Genomic DNA, 23,182 nt, shown 5'->3' on the forward strand with positions numbered 1-23,182 from the left:
GTAGCAGGATCTGTGAGATGAGAGGGTTTGAATCTTTGTAACATACTACATGCACTACATTTTGTGGGAGAAAGCATAGTTATGGTGCTTTATAGCAAATCCTTTATCATACAATAAATTAGTCTGAAATTGCATTAAATTCGACATGGGCAACACCCAGGGGACAATATTTCACAGCCAATGTATACACACCCATGGCTGAAATGGCCAAGGCTGAGCAAGCTGAATGCCTTTCTGAACTGTCATATCGTACAGCAATTTTCTACATTGTATCTCAGCCTTGGCTATACTTTTACTGCTATGTTGTGATGCACTGCACTCAATAAGCCAGAACAGTGACTGAAAAGGTTATTGGACCAGCTTATCTGGCTAACAGACAAATAAATAGCAGAGCTCAACAAGAAGCAAAATATATTAGTTTCTTCTGGAGGGTGTGAGGGTAGAAATGATCTAGGATTGGAAATATACAGTTCAGTGTTCAAAGAAAGGAAAGTGTAAGAGAATTTAACAGCTTGTTTGGTGAATAACCTTTAAGGTACTGTTGGAGAAAGTAATTGAGATTATAACATGATTTAAAGAAATGTGGTACAGTATGGAATTCTAAATGCTAGAGGTAACAAAAGTTAGAGCACTTTTCTTGTTAGGCTTATCAACCCCATTTACCAACAGCACTTCTGTTTGTACTTGTTCACAGAAACTTTCCAACAGCCAAGACACCAACCAGTCATAAACCTCATATTTTTCAAATTCTTTATTCACAAATTATCAAGGCTTAGAAAAAAACAAGGAAAGGACCACAATTCACTGTCAAGTTTATGAAGTGCTTCTGTCTTAAACTATTAAAATAAAGGCATTCTTGTTATATTTTTATAAACCCCCAGTTGTGCAGTATTAAAGTTTGCATAATTTGTATGCCTTTAATGGTAAGTACTTGAACAAAACAATTCGAGACTTAGGGAAAATACAGCAAAGTATGAGCTGAAAGGAAGACATCTGTGAAAATTAGGGACTTTTAGATAGTATGCTGGCAGTATTGGGACTTGTGTCTGAAAAAAATGCACAGTATCGGGTCTTAGTAAAGTCTAGAGTTCTCTAGCTCTGGCTAACAAAAATAAGGGAACGTTCCACATTAATATTATGTCATTATGAAATGTAACTGAATTGTTCTAACAGAAAACTATTTGTAAGCTTGATTTCTGTATCACTGTACCAATAAACTGGATTGTTAGTATCACCTCTTTCCCTTTCTCTTTCTGTTTCTGTCATTTGCTTTTCACTGCACTTTATTTGATGTATTTGGTGATGCACAGAATGGAGGCTGCAACTGCAGAAATCAAAGCCAAGTTTTCAATATGGAAATCGCTTGCAGTTTCTTACTCCCAACTATTTAGCCTGTGGTTAAAAATGATTAATCATTTAGTTATCAAAGCACAAACTTACATAAGGAAGTATTGCAGATAAAAAAAACGGATTATCTGATTTTAGATATTACAATGATGCAGACATCTCCAAGAAGAGATATTTGTACTGTATAGCTGTATGCAAAGCATAATGATGCTGTTATGCTCTGGTAATACCAAGTTCACTACTTTTAAATTGCACATATACAGCAAAAGATACACTGTAACGAGTGACAAGAAGCAGACTTTGTATCTGTGAGGTTTTATGTACAAAAACATTTGAGATGCAAATGTAAATGTTCTGAACTTCTCTATCCTCAAAATGCATAGTGAGCCATCCTGCATGGGATTTTCAGTGAGGAAACCCCCTTTGATATAATAAGAAAAGACTACTGTGTCATGGCAAAATAGAAATTCTGGAGTTCCCAGGAATCTGCTGTTTGTGCAGTTGGTGGTTCTATACTTTTATTTTTACCGCAATCTGCTTACCGTTTTCTTTACTGTTATGGATAGTTGTGTGCATTAATTGAAACTGAAAGCTACTGATTTCTGTAAAAAAACAGTTTTCATACAGATCCACATAGTTTAGTATAAAGCATTGCTGGATATTTCTCTGCTATAAAATGTTAGGGGATGGAGAAAAACACACTACCACAGAAATTAATCCGCATTCTGTTCTTTTCGCGCACAGGTGCTTGTTTTGTGCAAGTCTGATACTGCTGCCAGGTGAGGAGATGACAGTATTAGTGACTGACGTTGATATTCTGTTTGCAGGCTCAGTAGTGTGTTTATGTCAGGCAGGATGATCTGATGTTCTCTGGATTTCTGCAAACTGATGAATATAGTGCTATGCAGGGGTGAAGTATGAAACTTCTTGTGGGAACAAGTGACAATTTTTATAGAGGGTCACTTCATGAGTTTTTATGCCAGTGTAGCGGCTAGCAATTACAGATACTTTTCGTGGGTAAGTGGTTTCTAGTCCAACAGTGCTGAAAAGTAGGCGAGGATGAACGCAATGAGAGCCAGCAAACTGACAATGAAATAAAAGAAACTTGCATTTAATAGTAAGCGCTTTGGGTGTGGATCAGTGCCTCACCTTCATCAGACTGAAACAAAATGAAAATCAATTAACATTCATTATATAGAAAAAATCTAACAATCAATGTATTAAAACCTGTATAAAAACACTTAATTAGTGAACCCAATCAATTCTTAAAAGAGAAAGCCTTCGTACACATTCTTCAAGTAATATACTGCTAAATTGCACTGTTTTTTGACTTGAAGTCATGTGCAAACATGAACACATTTACTTTATGTTATTAAATTAGTTAAATATAAAAAGCAGCATTACATATTAATTCAATAAATGCCTGAAAGTTACCATGAGTAAAAACGACATCAAGCCTTATAGCTAGTTAACTAAACTAGCAATAGCAAAATTAATAATTAAACAAACTATAAATTCATTAGTAAATTAAAGTAAACAATGTATAGTAAAAGTCTATTAATTAATTATTTTGTATAAATATCTATCACCTATATAGTAGCCAATAAAGGTATGCATTTCAGTAGTTTGTAACAGCATGCTAGACCAATAAACTGAGAGACCTTTTCCTAAGCAGTTAGAAATATGGCACTGGTGACCGTTCATTTACTTAACAGCTTTATCAACACTTATTTTGCTTGGCTATCCACACTTATTTTGTTTGGCTGTCTATTATAAAATTAAGTATGTAGTTTTCTTTACAACATTTATTATTTATTTATTTAATGACATTTCATTACTGGGAAAGTCTGACTAGGTAGATAGCCATTTTCAGCAGAGGCCTGGGAGAGAAGCTCCAGAGTATTAAAATAAATTTAAGAACAATAATTCACAATCTTCAGAAATGGTACAAAACATCTACAGTTTAAATAACATTAGACATGATGTGAAAACATTGGTTAATAACAGATGCAACCTATATGACAATGATTTAATATTTTAGAATAATGTTAGCCAGTTTATAGAGAAACTAAAGGTAAGTTAGTATATTGCAAACAGGATTTGCAATATGAACTAAGTGAAACAAACAGTATTATGGCATATTTACAGAGAGTCAAGGGAGAGAAATTGATTGAAGTAAGGAAGTGATTGAAGAAGTGAGAGTAAAGAGGTGTAGGGCATGCATAGGTACTTGTTCATAATTAGGGATGTATATCACAGGAAAATACCACAAAATATAGTAGTAAAGTTGCAATCAGAAAGGCTGCAGAATTTTTAAAGTTCATAAAATTGTGTGTTTATTCAAGAAAATGTATTTTATTAACTAAACATTATTAAAGGGGGAAACTTTTATTTTTACTTCTGTGATTGTCTCTGAATTTGAAGCTGTTTATTTTAGGTCCTGTGGTTTCTAGGTATCTCCAGTAACCCTTCGTTCATACATATATATTGCTTTTCTTGTATTTCTTGTAATAAAAACAGTTGTCTTAACATATGAGAGTACATTCATTCTTCCATCCCTCCAGCTGTATAGTTGTAGAATGTCACTGGTTCATTCTAGTTAACATGTTATCTTCTATTATTAGGGTCATTTTACCTTGTTTATGTTATTTGTTTAAAAAAAAAAAAAAAACAAAAATCATTAGAGTTGGGATATGTCTGTGTCACTCTAGTTTGGAAAATGACCTATATTGCTCATTGTCATGTTGTTGAAAACTACAGACTGAACAGTCTTAGTCTTATTGGTAAATGCTTTGAGCAGATATTATTTCAATATATTATTAATTATTTAGGTGATGAATAGTACTTAAAAGACAACATGGATTTGTTCTGTTAGTTTTTTTATGAACAGTTTTGGAGGGCCTTGGATAATGGGAATGCAGCAGATGTCTTGGATGATGGGAATGCAGCAGATGTCATATATTTAGATATGTCCATGGCTTTTGATACTGTACTCCATTATAAAGTATTAGATCTATTAAATGAATTGAATATTAATAAATATGTTTATTAAATGCATTGTAAATTGGTTGGATGGTAGGAGCAGTAAGGTAAAAGTTTGGTTATTTTCAGATGAGAGTTTATTATTAAGGGTGTCCCACAAGGTTTACTGTTGGGCCCAATACTGTTTGGAACCTTTATGTCCAGTTTTCCTTCTGCTGAAAACATTTTGACAAAATATGCTGATGTTAAACTTGCCTCAATTATCTCAAAAAATATCTGATAAGTTGGTTTTCTCTGCAGTCTTATTTAGATAACTTTTATTTAAATTGGTTATAGGGAATGAAATGGAGTTTAAGGTTAAAAAGCCTTGTATTATGCATTTTGGTACTGAGAATCCCAATAATCCCTATGTTTTGGATAAAACTGATATACAAAAGGCTAATGTTAGGGATATGGGTATAAAGGTAGGTGACAAATTAGGTTTTAATAATCACCTTGTGGACGTCATTAGAGGATGTTATTATGAAGTAGGTAACATTTTCAGAAGTACTGTTAGTAGAGACTTGGACTGTTTTGCTCCCCATTTATAAGACTATGGTGAGACCAAATTATTGAATATCACAGGTCTTTTTGTGTATATAATAAGCTGCAGTTAGATAAATTGGAAAGGATTCAAACACATTTTACCTGGAGAATTCAAGCAATTGCAGGGGCGAACTGTTGTAGGTGACTTGGAGTTATTGTCCTTGTACACAGCAAAATATAGATTGGTCAGGGGAGACCTTTACCCATGTATCTGTGTTTTAAAGATTGTAAATTTGGAAATTGTGTAGGAGGATGAAAAAGACTGAACACCACGAATACCTGACATAATTACTATTTGGTGAATAATATGTTAAGTGAAACATCTATATGGAATAACTCTCTTTTTACGGGAGAGATTATGTATAGTGGAATAACATTTCTTTAGGAGTGAGAAAAGCAGAGACTATTGGATCTTCTAAATCCAGTTTGGATTTTTGGGTATGCTGTGTTTTGTTCAATGAAGTAAAAAAAGTTGATGCTGGAATTTCATTTGGAACTGTGATTTATAATTTTTGGAGTTTAAGGTATAACTGTGGTTTTGTTCAATGATCCATGCACTAAGACCTCCATGAATCCAACTCCACAGATCTCCATATATAGATCTCTACAGTCGCACAATATTAAGGAAGGGAGAAATCAACCAGTGTGGGCTAAACATGGCTCGTGTTACTGCAGTCTCACTACAGTCTCACTATGTCGTAAAAGACATTCTGGGAGATGCCCTTTGGCAGTTGTGCTTCTACTTCTAATCTCTTGTTTATTTTGATTTAGAAAAGGATAGGATGTGTGGTCAATCTCCTCTATTCAGGATTATCCCTTCACATCTACCTGACATAACCTTTTGTATCCAAACCACATCAACCATATTTTCTTGTTTCTATTGAGAAGAGTTCAGCTTCTTTGATCTCTGGTTACATTTGTTTCCTTTACCTTTTTGTGGTTTTCTTCTGGATCGCTGCCCACAATCTGATGTTACTTTATCTTTCCTTGTATAACCTCATTTCTTCTGTATGATTTGCATGTAGGAGGGGGCATGTTGAGCAAATATGATCAAGATTCACAGAGACGGAACCAGTATGTGAACCTGGGAAAAAGAATGTCTGTTGGGCTGTACACAGATTCCCCCCATGCTGCTTCTCAGCGATGTCTGATACACCAGTAGCTGAGAAGCATATGCTTTGTGATGATTCACGATGAGGAGGAGGAACAATATGTGCATCTGTTGTGATGAAAGACATTCTTCAGAATCTTCAGATTATTTACTGTGAATAACTGTATCTTGTTTAACGCATGATTATGTAACCCCCAAACCATCTAAAACCTTGTGAGGTCACAACTCAAACCATTATTACTCTGAAGGTCATAAGATATGTAAAGCAAAACTGAGATGAAGGTCACAAAGGTCAGGTATGTAGTAAAGCAAACTTCCAAAGTAAAGTACCATGCATGACCACTACAGCTAAAAGCTAACAAACTTTTATTGAAAAATAATAAAAATAGGCATAAGCACTTTCATGTTAACGCAACCCTTCTTCAGATCAATTTAACACTTGCGCAAGCACATATTTAAGCTGTAAAACATCCAATGGGATTGCTCCTGTACACACAGATATTTATATATATCTATACACATATATATATATATATATATATATATATATATATATATCTGTGTGTGTTTTGCTTTTTGTGTTACTACATACTGTATACTTTGGAAGACTTTATTGTGGGAGTGGGGGTGTACATTTACTGCATGCACATGTAGTCATAGGTGCTACAGTATTCAGCTGAATTTCACTTGTTTCCATAGTGCTTTACACATTACCTACATTTCTTCTTGGGCGGTACCCATTGCTGACATAATCAGCTATGTGTCTTGGGGACAGATTACTGGAATCCTTCAGTCTTGTGATATACATAATATTTGTGTGGCTATGCCTTTTCTATTCCTCTTCTCATTATCTCATGCAAGTCTACGCCTTTTTTGTATACTTCCAGTTCACATCCATACCTCCTCTTGGTATCTAGGACTTTTTTGGGTCTTGCTTCTTTAACTAGTGACTTACCAGCTAATAATAATTAATATTCTACAGGTCAGGGAGTTAACAAAATGTATTTATTTATTTACATTTGTGTACTCGGAAAGTCCGACTGGATACAGGTCCATTTTCAGTGGAGGCCTGGGGAGAAAAGCTCCACAGTACAATAGAACACAGTACATGAGAGAACAAAATATAGAACATACAATTGATTTTAATACATACTAGATTAGAAGTTACCAGTTTAGTTAGTACAGTAGACAGTCATTGAGGTACATAGTAAAAATACTGCGGTCAAAAACTTAAAAAAAAAAAAAAAATATATAAATATATATATATATATATATATATATATATATATATATATATATATATATATATATATATATATATATATATTTTTTTTTTAAACCATTATCTGGGTTTACAAGCTTTGTAGGGCAAATCTGTTTACTTATCTGAACATGTGACACAATTAGATTTAACCTGGAGTGTAACATGAGCATAGCCAGTTAGTTAAGTAGTGGGTTTTAAGGAGTTTTTTTGAAATGATTGAAGGAGGTGCTAGAAGTTATATGGATTGGTAGTGTATTCCAGGTTTTGGCAATGATGCTGGCAAAGACTGATTTACCAGCATTGTTTTTATGTTGGATGACAGTTATTAGGTTCTGGCTGTTAGATTGCAGGGCTCTAGTGAGAATGTGAGGCTGTATTAAATGCTGAAGTGCTGGGGTTAACTCTGGGAGGTAGTAGAGCTTGTGAGCTATAGAGAGTTGATTGAGCATGAGTATATGAGGCAGCTCAAGCCAGTTAAGCTGTTTTAGGGATAGACAGTGGTGGGACCTGTAAAAAGCATCAGATGCAAACTTGGCAATCTTATTATACAAAGATTCCATTTTATTCAGTTCGGTTTGGCGTAGATTAATCAAGATGGGAGAGGCGTAGAGGAGGGTGGATAGATGACGAGTCTTAGCGATGGTGACTTTGGTATGTTTAGTCATAAACTGTTTGTTCCTGTAGAGGAGGCCTAGCTTTTTATTAACTTTCTTGATGGTTTGTGCTATGTGGATGTCGAATTTCAGGTTATTGTCTATCTCTATGCCTAGCAGTTTGGCGTGTGTGGTTGGACTAATTTGAATGTTTTCTTTGGAGTTGATGATGAAGTTGTTGCACGGGGGAGGAGATCCACCTGGGCCAAAGAGAATTAGTTTGTGTTTTTTGGGGTTAAGAAGAAGTTTGATGTTAGTAAGCCAGGTTTCAGCTAGGGTGAAGGTGTTTTGGGTTAGGGTTTGTAGTTCACTTAGGGTGGGGGCAGCACATATAAGGGTGGTGTCATTAGCATATTGTACTACTGAGACAGTTGACAAGGATGAAGATATCTGGTTAGTAAATAGGGAAAACAACAAAGGGCTGAGGATAGACCCTTGAGGGACTCCTATAGTTACTGGTAGCAGGGGGGGACAATATATAATGATACTAAGATTGTTATGCTGTCTTGTGCTTAAGTTTATTTTTCAGAAAATGCTCTGGAATGCAAGATGTAGGAAGGCTGCTAGAGGTGTGATATTCCTCACCACATAGGTTTTAATGAGTTAACCTTTTTATCACATCACTTACTGTTTAAGTTGGGAGTCATTATTGCCTAAACGCATGCTCCCTTTATTTTTTGTTTGTACAAACCTGTTACTGCAACATGGATCCCTTTGCCTTATCTTCCCTGTCTGCCAATGATTTTTCTGCTTCTATATCGGTGTGTGTATATAAGGAGTGTCTTGCTATTTCTATGGTTACACTGAGGAAGGCTTGGAATTAATGCCGAAACCGGTCCACTTGTGATAACTTTATATTAAAAGTTATATACCTTTTTGCACCTTGGTGCTGGCTATTTTGTTTTTGCATTACTGTTTCGTTCAGCTGTGCACTGCTGAATTTGCAGGGGAACATTCTGGACTGCCTACTTTGTAGGCAAAGGTTAACTGGTCTACTTTCCTCTTCGATCCATGAGTGCATCTTGCGATCTTCTTCCCAAACTTTTATAATTTATTCCCTTTCTCACTGAACCTGCCTTGGTAAGTATATAGGTTTAAATGTGTGTGCGTGTATATATGTATATATATATATATATATATATATATATATATATATATATATATTTTTTTTTTCTCCTTTCTCTTAAACACATAGTGTGTAATAGAAGAAAAATTGTCTGTCTTTATTGAAATATGCCTACTAGAATATAAACAAAACCTGCTGAACTAAAGATGATATATAAAAATGAAATCTGCACAGTGCTTTGATACAATGTGATAGTGTGCTATTTTATGTGACACATTACTGTTTATGATGCCATATCTTATTATTCTGTTCTCTATAATGTATAACTATATGAAACTTTCTGATCATGCCTGATACAGCAGTACATTATATACCTATGTAAACGTAGTGTCCACTGTAACCTTGTACTTGTGATTCTGGGGCATAGCTGAAAATGTCCAGGTGTCAGTTTACCCACCCAGATGATGAAGAAAAATAAAGTAAATGGAAATAAAAATTCCAGGATGACTGTAAGAAGGATGCAATGTGGTAACGAACTGTGGACCGTGGTACGTTATCAGTTGTCTTAATAGCACTGATGTTTTTTACTTATCAGGCTAAACCCACTATAAACAAACATTTATTTTCAAGGGTGAACAGAGAGAAATGCCTGGTTAGGGACGCTGTGAGTCGCACAGTAAGGCAAATGCAGACCATGGAAATCGAACCTAAAGCTACAGGATGATGCTAATTTATAACTTGCAGCTCTAATTCTCCATCTCTAGGCTAAATTTACAAACTGTTCATGCATTTTTTTTTTTTTTTTTTAGGCCTGTAGAACAGCACCTCTCTCATGTGATGAAAAAACGCAGTACAGCAAAGATGAGAAATGTTGTAAACTCTGTGCACCAGGTAATTATCAATCTCCTGTAGTAAAGGTGTCCTGACCATGAAAATTGTAGTATAATTTACTTGGAGAAGCTGATATTGGACTGATTTTAGAAAGTGCTGTGCAGTAGGGCTTGATGTTTGTTTGTATACATGTGTCTGCTTACAAGTCTGTGCATCTCTGTTTTGTCATCCTGGATTGTGTGTTCGTTCTCATAAAGTTATGTTATCTGTTATTCCTGTAGTAGAGTTGAGCTATACATTGTTGAGTATTAAGAAATATCCCTGTTCAGCAAGGTGGTGATTTTTAAATTCCAGGACACTAGAGGGTGTAGACTTACGGTTCCTTATATTAAGTTGACCCCAATTAACCAAAGATACATACATGCAAACAAAATTAATGTAATCAAAATTCTTATCTGCTATGAATGTTCAACATACCCCTCAACCTCTTAGTGCAAGAAATCTGGACAAAGCTTAAAAATAACGGGGAGAACAAAGGCTAAAGTGACAGATTTTAAATATTGCTCTTATAAACTTTGAAAGTTGCTTGAATAGCAGGATTTGTGTAGCATGCATTTTATAAAGGATATGAAGTCTGAAACTCAAAAGTATATACTTATTTAGTGAATTCATTCCTCAGTGATTTGCCAGAAAAGCACAGATTTGAGCAGTTGAGAGGTGGGGTGTTCGATGCCCTCTGCATGGGCACTTGTAGTAGTACAACACATTTTATTGTGTGGCAGCTTGGTAACAGAGCACATAAAGTTTTATTGTTGTTATTATTGCAGTTATTTTTTTTTCTTTCTCGTAGGTGAAAGGCTGAAAGCAGAGTGCACAAGCAATACAGAAACACAATGTGAATTATGTAAAGATGAGGAATACCAGCCAAAGTACAACAAAGAGAAGAATTGCATGATGCACACTTACTGTGATCGAAGTAAGTACATTAAGCCAAGTCATGTGACACCATATATGTGACACCAAAGTCATGGTAACACCATTACTGTGATCCAAGGAAGTTCCCCAAGCCAGGTCATGTGACACCAAAGTCACTGTAGCACCATTATTCTGTTCCAAGTAAGTACTCCAAGCCAAGTCATGTGACACCCAAGTCATTGTAACACCATTATTGTGATCCAAGTAAGTACAAAAAGCCAAATCATGTGACATTAGTTTGTAGCACGCAGTTATCCACATTTGTGTAGACATGAAACAAGATAGGGCTAGCAATTATCATACTGAAAGTGACTGTCACTATGTCTTTATATTTATCAGTCAGCACAGTGTGGACTTAACTGGAACTGGCTTTCAACGTGTTATGCTCAAGAATCAGGGATAGTCAAAAATAATAGGAGGGTAAAATTGGTGACAAGTTTTAAATAATTATTTCAGTTAATTTTAAAAAGTTAATAGCACAACAGTTTTGCATTAGTATGCATTTTCTGACAATAAGAAGTAAGAAACTTAAATGTCTGGCATGAATGATTGACTGTACTTCTCTGTGATATTTTTAAGACAATTACAAATTTTACAAGGCACAGGGCAATGCAAAATTGGAGGCAGTTGAGAGGTACGAATGAAACTTTTTAGAAGGAATAGAAGTTTAGAAACAACTGCATTCCAACTTACTTCTGACAGCTGTTCGTGGGAGTAATTACTAAATAATTCAAAATGGAAAGGAAGGGAGAACAAAGGATATGGCATTATAAAAGCCCAAATCAGGCTAAAATTCAGTATTGTACATTTGCTTAGTTAATTCATGTAACAAGTCAGATATTACAATTAAAATGCAGAAACAGGCATGTATTTTCTCTGCATCATAAGTAATAATTAGTGTACGCATTCAAGCTATTTATTTATTGACATTTGTTAAAACAACAAGGATGGAAGCAACCCCCAAGGAATCAAAACCATTTATTCTAAAAAAACACACAGGAATAAGCGCATTTGTCTACGTAACAATATCAAAGAGACTTCATCAGCTTCACTATCAATAAAAACCTTTGAGTTTAAATACCATCAAATCATTTACCTCATCACTCAAGCCAATTGAGATTTAAAGTAACATCTAAAAAATAAATAGCTAAAGTAATGACTTAACTCATTCGATAATAATTTAAAACAGTTCTACATAATATAATCCTTAAGTTTTAAAAGGCATCCAGTAGAAGCTAGATCATTTAACCCAGTCCACCCAACTGCATTAAAAAATAAAATCCAATACAGTTCCTGTTTCTATAAGTAAAGTGACTAAGCTCCTTATATTGCGTTCACTTTTTCTATAATAATAATAAATTTGAAGGCATGTCCTGGACAGTCCATAATGTGCCTATATAAAGCATTGGTCAATTTATTTTTGCTCATTTCATAATAGTGCTCATACATACTATCTCTCAATTGATCTGTTTTCCCAATGTAGAAAGCACTACAATCTTCACACAGTGCTACGTAGACTATACCAGTAGTATTACAATTAAACTTCCCTTTAATTCTAAAGGCATAACCATTAATTTAAAACAATTCAAAATGCTCCACTCCCATATTTCCCCATATAGCTAGTGTTGTGACTATGTCTAAAATAAAAATGTTCTATAATGTTTTTGAAATTAATCCCCTTCCTGTATATAATTGTTTTTTCTCCTAATTTCTTTTTGACTATATTGCCTTCACTTAAAATAATCAAATTCTTAAAAATAATATTTCTAACCATGTTACTGTCGATACTAAAAGCTGTAATAAAAGATGTACCATAGTTGTTGTTATTGTGCATGTTTATAGGTTCCCATTTTACTGGTGGTACAGGTGAAGTCATTTAATTCATATTTAGAATAGGGACAAAATGTCCATTACATCTTTTAGAACTACTTTATTTCTAAGATCTATAAAATCCATGGGGTATCCTCTTTTAAATTTATGTATTTATTTATTTTACATTTGTTGACTGGGACAAAAATCAGACTGAGGTGAAAATAGCCCTTTTTCAGTGGAGGCCCGGGGAGAAAAGCTCCAAAACATTTTACAGTACATTAGAAAGTTACATATTCAGATGTTCAAATTAAATAAAAAAATTACATAAGCCTATTCAGTTAGGTAATTACAAGCTTAGTGAAAAACACATTAAACATTTTTTATATATTTGCAATCAATCTTTAGTTTACAGGAAATGTGAGATGAAGTATAATCTTAGTCTTAGAGTATTCATTCTGGATAGAACATTCTTTGTTATCAGGTGACAGTTTAGAGGAGATATTTTGAAGAGTAGAGAGTTCTGCTAAGGCGTAAGACATCTTAAGTCGAGTGTGACTGGTAGGGAAAGGCTGAGGGGTAGGGACATAGGAACAGTGGATAGAGGAGGAGAAAAGATATGAGTAGTATTTAGATATTAGGGGGTTTAGAGATGGGAGACATTTTTAAGTTGGGTGGGAACAGAGCCATGATAGGATTTTTAAGTGTTCTTAAGCAGCTGCTTTGAATTGTTTTGGTTGAGTTAGTAACCTAATTTGAAGAGGAAGTTTGTTCCATGCAATGGTAGGATGGTAACTATAGAAGTTGCATCCAATTTTCGTCCTAGGTTTATAGATAAATAGCAGGTCTTGGTCAGAGCTTCGTAGTGATCTAGATGGAGAGTAGTGGTATATACAGGAGGATACATCAGGGCAATAATTTAGCTGGTATGCTATAGAATGTTTAATCTGGAGCTGTGAAAGAAGAAGCCGGTTGGGGAGTTCCAGCCAGTTTAGGTGCTTTACTGAGATGCAGTGATGGGTTTTATAAGTATGTTGGGCAGAGAATCTGGCTACCTTGTTGTAGGTTGAGTTAAATTTAGCTAGGAGAGTAGTGTTGAGATTTGTGAGTACTTGAGCACCATATAGTAGATTGGGTAGGAGATAATTATGAGTATGAGATAAGGTTTCTTTGGCTTTGGAGGTGAGGAACTTTCTATTTCTGTATAGAAGGCCTAGCTTTTGGTGAGTCTTCTTAATGCAATTGTTGATGTGCAAGTGGAATGTAAGTTGATTGTGAATGGTGACACCTAGGAGTTTGTCGTTAGATTCCGGTACTATTGGTGTCTTATTTAGTGACGGCTTCGGGTACTATTGGTGTCTTATTTAGTGACAGCATAGTGAAAGTAGATGAGAGATGATTAAGGGTTTTAGGTAGGAAGAGTAAGAGTTAGTATTTTTTTAGTTTTCAAGATTTTTAGTTTTCAAGATTGATTGTTGGTGAGCCATGTTTCAACTGATGTAAAGGCTGCCTGAATAGTAGAGATGAGACTGGAGGGAGAGTCAGATTGTGATTACAGTAGGATCATCTGCATATTGTGCAAGAGATGATTGAGTGCAAGAAGTATATAGTAGATTGATGACAATATTAAATAGCAGAGGACCTAGTGTGGCTCCTTGGGGAACTCCCATTTTTACAGGGAGAGGGGGAGAGAGTGTTGAGAGCTATTTCACTGATTGTACTCTATCGGAGAGAGATAGCTAGAAAACCAGGAGACAGTAGCCGTGGAGAAATTAAGATTTGTCAGTTTAGCCAGGAGTAGAGAGTGTGAAACTTATCAAAGGCCTTAGAGAGGTCTAGAAATAGGATACAAGTTTGTTATTATCATGAGCCAGTGAAATGGTGTTAGTAAATGAGATAAAGGCTGTAGTTGTACTGTGTTTTGGATGAAAACCATGCTGAGTAGGGTTTCTTGTGCTAGGTATTGCAGAGTTTGCTTATGAATACAGAGAGGGGTGATAAAATGGCTATTGGCCTAAAATTAGAGATTTCAAGGGAGTTTCCTCCTTTGTGAATAGGAAATGTGAAATTTTTTTCTAGATAGATGGAACAGTAGATGCAGTGATAGAGCAGTTTATGAAGATTGATACAGGATAAGCAAGAGTATCGGCAGCTAGCTGGAGGAAGTAGGAAGAAATGTCAGCAGAAGTGGAGCAGGGTTTAATTTGGAGAGAAGAGATTTGATATATGTAATAGATACAGGTTGCAAAGGAAAAGGTTTAGAGGAGTAGGAAATTGAAGATAGGACTGTAAGATTAGAATCATTAGCAGGGGAGATAGGACTGTAAGATTAGAATCATTAGCGGGGGGGGGTTGTATTAACCATCTTATAGTTTCTGTAAAAAAGGTGGTAAAGATCATAGCAGTTTCATCAGGCGTCCTATTTGGATAGGGATTAGGGGAGGTAGGGTTTCCAGGATTAAGTATTTGGTTGACTGAATTCCCAACTATTTTTGGGATTAGATTGTAGTGTTGTAGGAGGGTTAAAATAGAATTCCTTTTTATCTTTAGCAATGAGTTTTTTAGCCCAGTTTCTAAACTCTTTGTACTTTTGCAAGTCAGAGGGGAGTTTATATCTCATCCAGATTTTCCAGTGCCTATCCCTGTTTCTCATGAGAGATCATGTTTCCTTGGAGAGCCATGGGGATACTTTTGATTTTTATTCTAACAATACAAAGGGGTGCAAGTGAGTTTAGTATATTAGAAAGATAGCATTAAAAGATTGGACTGGCTTATCCAGAGGGAGGTCTTTAAGGTTCTTCCAGTTTATTCTAGCGAGAAGGGTCTTAAAGGTGTCAGGAGAGAAGCTGGATAGTTTTCAACAAGTTATGTATGTATGAGTTCTGGTAAAATGGGGAGTAAATCTTGTGACTTTTAAAAATAAAAAACATTTCTTTTAATAGTTCACACTCTGCAAAAAAATTTCATAAACAGTTGTCATATGGGCCGCCTTAACAAACTGCTCCTTAACAATGGATTTTTTCTGAGACAGGGATGGGAACTAGTAAAATGTAAGACCATATTAGAGTATGTGGGTTTACGGTAAGTTTTGGACATATAACTCTTATTTACACAATCTTTTTCCAACCACACATCTAAATAATTAATACTAGTCTTTCCTATTTCATAGGAAAACTTTAAGAAGTTGGTAGTATTATTAAGATAATTCATAAATTCAACAATATCATCAATATTCTTCCAAACAATAAATATACTGTCCAAATATTGAATATATAATTCACATACCTTAAACCACTCATTAGAAAACAAAAAATTATCTTCCCATTCAAGCATAACAATGCTTGTGGAAAGTCCTTCACAAGCGGCACACATATCACCATCTTTCACTTCAACAAAGAATTGATTTTTAAAAAAATAAAAATATTCTTTAAAACTGTTTCCAACATCTCTTCAAATAAGTTAATTTCCTCTTGCTTCAAACCTTTCCTAAATAATCTGCGAACCAAGCTACACCAACATCATGCAGAATGACAAAGTACAAATCTTTGATATCAGTAGTTAGAAAAATTAAAGCATCATTAAAAATCAACTTGTCACATTGATTTAAAAAGTCCCAATAGTTAATACACAGGAGAGTTCATTTAGAACACAGTTCTTAAATTTAATATCTAAAACTTAGCAAATGGGGCTATTGAACTGTGAGCGTCTACAATGGGATGCATGGGTGGGTTATGTAAATCTTTATGGATTTCAGGCAACCCAAAAATAGTAGGAATAATAGGATGTTCAACATGTAAAAATTTGCACTGAACCAAAGTAATGCATTCAAGTAACATGCGACTAAGCTGTGATGTAATTCTGTTATATGCAATGTTAAGTTCATTCCTAGAAACTTGATTATAGGTTGCATAATTTTTCGATGTTACTTTGAATTTTAATTGGTTTGAGTGATGTAAATGATTTGACTGTATTTAAGCGGTGAATTTGGTGAATCCTCTTTGATATTGTTATGGAGATGAAAGTACTTTTTCTGTTATATGCAATGTTAAGTTCATTCCTAGAAACTTGATTATAGGTTGCATAATTTTTTGATGTTACTTTAAATTTTAATTGGTTTGAGTGATGTAAATGATTTGACGGTATTTAAGCAGTGAATTTGGTGAATCCTCTTTGATATTGTTATGGAGTTGAAAGTACTTTTTCCTGTGAGTTTTTTATAATCAGTTTTAATTCCTTGGATGTTGCTTCCATCCTTGCCGTTTTTACAAGTTAATTTGGATTTTCTCTTTTCCTTGGTATTTATTGACATTTGTTTACCGGGAAAGTCTGACTGGGCACAAGTGCCCCTTTTCAGCAGAGGCCAGGGGAGAAAAGTTCCAAGGTTTCATACTTAATGCAACCAATATTAACAATTGCAAATTTTATAATGCAGTTTCAGTAAATACATAGCATAATAGTTGGTATGACAAAATTTGTGTTGATATTCATTAAACTTACAAGCCTTGTACAGAGACTTTACAGATTGAAGGGTTGTGCATAAGATAGGCAGACGTAATTTAAGAAATGCAGTAGAGTGCGGTATTAGAGGAGGAGTGATGTTTGTGCTAGTTAGAAGTAAATTTAGTAGTTTTAGAAGTGTAATAAAGTGAGGTATTTAAAAGGGAATAAGAAGTTAAGTGATTTTGTTGCTTTAAACAGAAGTAGAAGAAAGGTAATGAAGGTTGTTAGAGATCTATGTCCCAGATGAGCAAGGACAAAGCTGGTAGGCAGAGAGGAACTGGTCTAGTAATGGTTTGAAAGCTTAAAGTATGTGATAGACCAGATTGATATAAGAATTTTATTCCAAATTCTAGCTACACTATTGAAATAGCAGCCCTTGGTAGTTTGTAGATGGTAAGCGGTTGTTTATTATTTGACCGAAGGGGACAATTTGGAAGATAGTATTGGAGAAGGGGGTCTAATCGCTGAGTAGGTGGATGGGATATGGATGATTTTATGGGTTAATGTGAACTGAGTATAAGACAGGTGGTGAGAAAGCTCGAGCCAGTTTAAGTGTTTTTAGTGATAAACAATGCTGGATCTGATGAGGTTTGTTGCAAGCTAATCTGGCACCTTTGTTATAACCAAGTTTAGAATTAAATGGGGCTTGTAGGTTGTTTATGATAGGGGTACATAAATGAGAGAGAGGGTAATATGCAAGTGGTAGCTATTTACTTTTGCAGAGTGTGTTAGGAATTTCATTTCTCTATGTAGGGTGCATAGCTATTTTTTATGCTGTTGTGGATATATAAATCAAATTTAAGATTACCATTGATTGCCATGCTAAGTAGTTTTGTATGTGGGGTAACTTTAATCCTGGTGTTATTTAAGGAAGACATTTTAAAGTAGTTTTTTATGGAAATGGGACTTTGGAAAAAGAGAAATAATTTTAGTTTTTTTGGGATTTAGTAGCAGTTGATTATCCTTTAAACTACATTTAACAGAGTTAAAGGCTTCTTGAGTAATTCTTTGAAGATGTATTAGGTAGTCAGATATGCATATTAGGGTACAATCATCAGTGTAGTGTATAAGGGAAGCTTGCTGAGAGTATTTATGTAGATTGTTAATATACTGAAGAGTAGAAAGGAGAAAAAAATAGGGAGCCATTTAACTGACTGATATCTGTTAGGCAGTTGTTGAACCCAGGTCTATGTTAAAACAATGAAAAGGCTAAATATCGAATGCCCGGATGAGCGAAAACGCATATGATCAACATCGATATTGTGAGATCGCGGTACAGTGAAGATTGGAAAATTTGTCCTTTCCACACTGTAGTGCGATCTTGGAGTTGGAATATATTTTTAAGGGGGGGTGTGGGGTGCACAGCCCCCCACAATAGCAATTTCGATCATATGCATTTTCGCTCATCCGAGCATTCGATGTTTAGCCTTTTTGTTGTTTTAACATAGACCCATTGAACCATAGTAGTGTGGGTTGTGATAGACTGAAGACATTTGGTAAAGGTGTTTTTGGTGGAAGAATAGATCAAAAATCTTAAGGCTGTGATAGTGCTATGGGTGGTTATAAACCATGCTGTGTGGGAGTCAGGAGCTTTTCCTGAAGAATATGTTGAAAAAGCTGTTTGTGAATGGACTTCTACAGAATTTTTGACAAAAGGGATAATATGGTGATAGGCCTGAAAATGGTTATATCAGATGAGATTCCTCCTTTATGAAGGGGAATGATAAAGATTTTTTTTTCCTTAGAGAAGAAATGTATGATTCCTTAGATCTCTTAATTAGAAGAGACAGTGAATAGTCTATGAAACTGACAGGCATCTTGAAGTATTCTGCTGGGAGATTATCTAATGAGGGAGAAGCAGGGTTTCAGTTTAAGAAGTAGTGATTTGATGAAGGAGGTTGGGATGAATTTTAGGGTAAAATAGGAGGAATTTGCTGTCTGAGGAAAGGGCGTGTCGGGATTGTTGGGAGGAATATCTTTAGTAAGGAGTTTAATGCTTTCTATAAAATGTGTATTCAATTGGGAAGTTATTTCCAAAAGAGAGTTATTTGGGAGCAGGATTAGGAGTGGTGGATGTTCCAGGGTAGAGTATAAGACTGATTTATTAAGGGATTATTTTAGTAGATTTTCTTGTCTGTGATGATCTGCCTTTTAGTATAGTTACATAGTTCTTTAAAATGTTGTTGGTTTTGGAGAGATTATGTTTGAACTATTCTTTCCATGTCCAATCTCTTTCATACATTAGGTGCCTGCTTTGAGTGGATAATATGGAATGTGGTTATTCGTTATTCTTTTTGTTCTAGCTGGAGCCAGACAATTGAGGCTTTTCTGGAAAAGTGAGTTAAATTTGTGTGCAGCTTTATCAAGTGGAATATGTGTTCTGGGTAGACCAGTTAAAGGAGCTTAGATTTATGTTAAATGTATCAGGGTTAAAATTAGTGAATTTGCAGGAAGTATATGTTTGACATGATGGGTGCAGAGTCTTTTTGCATATGGAGGGGGAGGTATCACTGAGGAAATCAGAGAAGGTGCCACTGGAGACATACTTAGTGAAACTGGACACCAATATCTTGTCCAGAATTGGGCCACTGTTTTTGGGTAGTTATAACATGTGGGGGAGGAAATTAGTTGATTCGATCCAAATAGGTTTATGCTTAACTGATGGATATTTTGTTGAGATAATCTACCAATTGAAATTAATATCGCATACAATTTCTAATGAAAATATAATCCTATTTGAGATCCAGTTTAGGATGTTTTCCTGTGGTTGTAGCATTATTACCTGGGGAATCCAGAGTACTATAATACATACTTGCTTATGGTTATTTGGTTATTTAGTGTAAGATGGGAGATGCTGAGCTCAACGTTATGGAATTTGATAAGTTTTTTTGCAGAGTAGGATTTTTTGATGGGGTACAGTAAAGCTGCTACTCCAGTTTTTTTTTTTTAGTTCTATCAATCCTGATATTATAATCGGGAATTTATATTCCAGAGTCAAGTATATGAGGTTTTTGCCCTGTTTAAGTTATAGCAAGAATACCTGGTGTATTGTGGGTGATCCAAGCATGGCATTCTGAATTTTTATTATAGATGGTATGAGCATTTAAGGAAAACTTTAAGTTGTTTGGGTGAGTTTAAGATAGGTGGGTTGGGTTTTGATGGCCTTGGCAATGGTGGTGTGGTCTTTGTTTTGTAAGGAGATGTGTGGGCAGAGTAGGAAGGGGAGTTGGCTTGGGATGAGTTTGGAGGCTATTCAGGAGTCAGGATGGGAGGACTACTGAAATTGGGATGAATATCCCTACAGAGTAATAACAGAGAGAGAAAGAGAGAGAGAGAGAAAATGCATATGTTTGGTAGGCTTGTTTTAGTTTAACTGTAGCAATTAGGGTTTTTTTTGGTGTGGTAGGTGTGAGGGTTTAGTAATTACAATTTGAAGTCAATATTGGGTGAGTTTTTGTACTTAGTGGAAGTAATTTGTGGTGAAGTGGGATGATTTGAATGGTTAGAGGTAGAGCACACAGTGGGAGAAATGTATACAAGATTGAGAGATGTATGGTAGGTTGTAAGGTGATAAAACAGGAAGAGTAAGGCTGCAGTAACATTTAGGAGAAGCATGGTATGTAGCTTTGTAGAGATATATGTCAAAGAGAGAGGCACTGGAGGTTTGGGGTATGAATATAAGAGAGGTAGGAGTAGATAGCGGAATAAGTTGTGATTACTGTGATTAGTCAGTACATATAAGAGAGGAAAGAAAGTTAGTGCTTAAATGAAGGCTGATGGTTTAGGAATTGTCTGTGTATTCTTGTGCTCAGGATATGTGTATATTTATATCTATGCATTTAAGACTGGTGGGAAGTAGATGGATAGCTATAAGTAGTGGCTGGGGAATCAGGGGTAGGAAGGGAGAGCAGCAGGAAATGGCTCCAACACCAGCAGTAGGGGTTTTATCTGTTATGCTGTCAGTAGACAAATTTTATGAAACAGGAATGTTAGTCTAACACGTGCTTTGGAAGCACAAGGAATATGCTACTCCAGACTACAGTTACAGTAGAGGTGTTCAGAAGGAGTAAAGTACTACAAACCATAAGGATCTAGAGATGAGTTTTCCTCAAACAGTTTCTCATCAAATAAACTGAGTCAGAAAAGTTTGCAGAGAAGAGTGGAACAAACTATATTTGTCTGAGCAACAGCAAGATTATAATCAATTACCTGAAGGAGAAAAAGGCCAGCCAGTACAGTAATAATTATCATTTAAAGGTTGTAAGCATGGGTTTTGTAAGGCAACAGCCAATAACAAGTAGAACAGCAATCCACTATAAGCCTTAAGTGAATAACACAGTGGTCCTAAACAAATCACGATGGTACACTCCAAGTTCCCTGCTGAACTGTACCTGTGTGATTAAGCTAAGATCCTGATGTGTGAGTAGTAAAGCTTTTTGTTTCTGTTTTTGTTCACAGAGATGGTGTTTCAGAGAGATTCTTGAATTTTACTGTGTGACTTGAGCTAAGAACTGACAATGTATGAGCGCTAGTCAATACTCTTTTACTTTTGTTTTTGTGAGCAGAAATTATTATGGAGTTTCAGAGACGGTCTTGAATTTTAGCTAACTTATGTGAGCGTGCAGTGTCCTGTAACACTGTGAAAGGAGCAAAGGAAAGAAAGAATACTGGAAAGAGGGACTACTAAGATTTGTTTAAATATACATTAAAATGCAGGGTTAACAGATCTATGTGGTTATTATTATAGATATTATGATATTCATATTCCTAGAGGTGTTCTGTGGAAACATCAAGGGGATATATTTCCATAAGAACAAGATATCTGATTAAGGTGAAAGACAAAAAATATATGAAATGGAAGAGAGGTCGAACTACAACTTTGAAAACTGAAATAAACAAGTTGGACAAATAGATCAAGCATAGTGTGAGACAAGATCAAGAATAATTTGAAGAAAATATATATAAAGATAAAGAGCATAATAGGAAACCTTTTTATAGCTACATAAGATGCAGAAGAAGTAAAGACATACATTGATAAACTGTGTGCAGATTGTAAACTTTATTCTCAGACCCAACAGATTATACATATATTTACAAAATCTTATACAAAACAGTTTGGCTCCACAAAAGGGGTGATAACTTGCAGTAGTGACATCCAGGTAACCCCAGATACTGGAATCAAATTAGGTTGTATTGAAAAAGAACTGTGCAAACTGGATCCAAAAAAAGTGCAGGGAGGAGATGGAATTAGTAGCAATGATCTGAGAAGACTTCAGCAAGAACTTGCAGTACCATTATATCTATTATTCAGTAGGTCATATAAATATGGGGAGATTCCTCAAGTTTGGAGACACACACTTATTAAACCTGTCTTTAAGGGAAAGGGGAGTAGGATAAACCCAGAGTCATATAGACCCTTAAGTCTCCTTTCATGGAAAAATAATGGAGAAGGTAATATTGGATACATTATTGTCAGAACTGGATAGGCTGGGACTTGAAACCATATATCAGCATGCATATGTTGAAAATAGATCTATTGCCACATGAAACATAATGTTATATAACAATATAATAATAGCTATGAATGAAAAATTGTGCTGTGATGTAATTTGTATAGATTTAACTTCAGCATTTGACTACGTATTGATATACTCTTGATAAGATGGAAACCTACATGGCTTACAAATAGGACATGGCAAGTGTCATACCGCAACTGGACAGGTGAAATCTTTGGTTACAGTCAGGGTGTCCCACAGGGCTCTGTCCTAGGCCCTTACTTGTTTAGATTGTATCTTTCAGACCTAACTTTTTCATCTGAGGTGTTCTACAGTCCATATGCAGATGACCTGAAATTGGGTAAACTGATTACATGCGTTACAAATAAGGCATCTGCAAAATCACTTGACTAAATTGACAATTTGGGCACATGAGAATAATATGCTGATAAATACATCAAAAACTAACCATATGAGATTTGGGAGACATAAACAGAAAGATGAATATTTAATACAGTACACAGTGATTGAAAGTGAAAATGTAGACTCATTTAAGGACCTTGG

General features: G+C 35.2%; 1 protein-coding gene across 1 annotated transcript in view; it reads left to right on the forward strand.

Annotated features, from left to right (window-relative positions):
- CD40 (CD40 molecule) overlaps positions 1 to 23,182 on the forward strand; it is a 170,497-nt gene that overhangs the window by 88,877 nt on the left and 58,438 nt on the right. Inside the window, exons 2-3 of the mRNA XM_044090248.1 lie at positions 9,818 to 9,899; positions 10,690 to 10,815. Of these exons, the coding sequence (XP_043946183.1) occupies positions 9,818 to 9,899; positions 10,690 to 10,815 (208 nt within the window). The remainder of the gene's footprint in view (positions 1 to 9,817; positions 9,900 to 10,689; positions 10,816 to 23,182) is intronic.

The sequence above is a fragment of the Protopterus annectens genome, chromosome 12.part0, assembly GCF_019279795.1.
Source record: "Protopterus annectens isolate FY-2018-M chromosome 12.part0, PAN1.0, whole genome shotgun sequence".
NCBI lineage: Eukaryota > Metazoa > Chordata > Ceratodontiformes > Protopteridae > Protopterus > Protopterus annectens.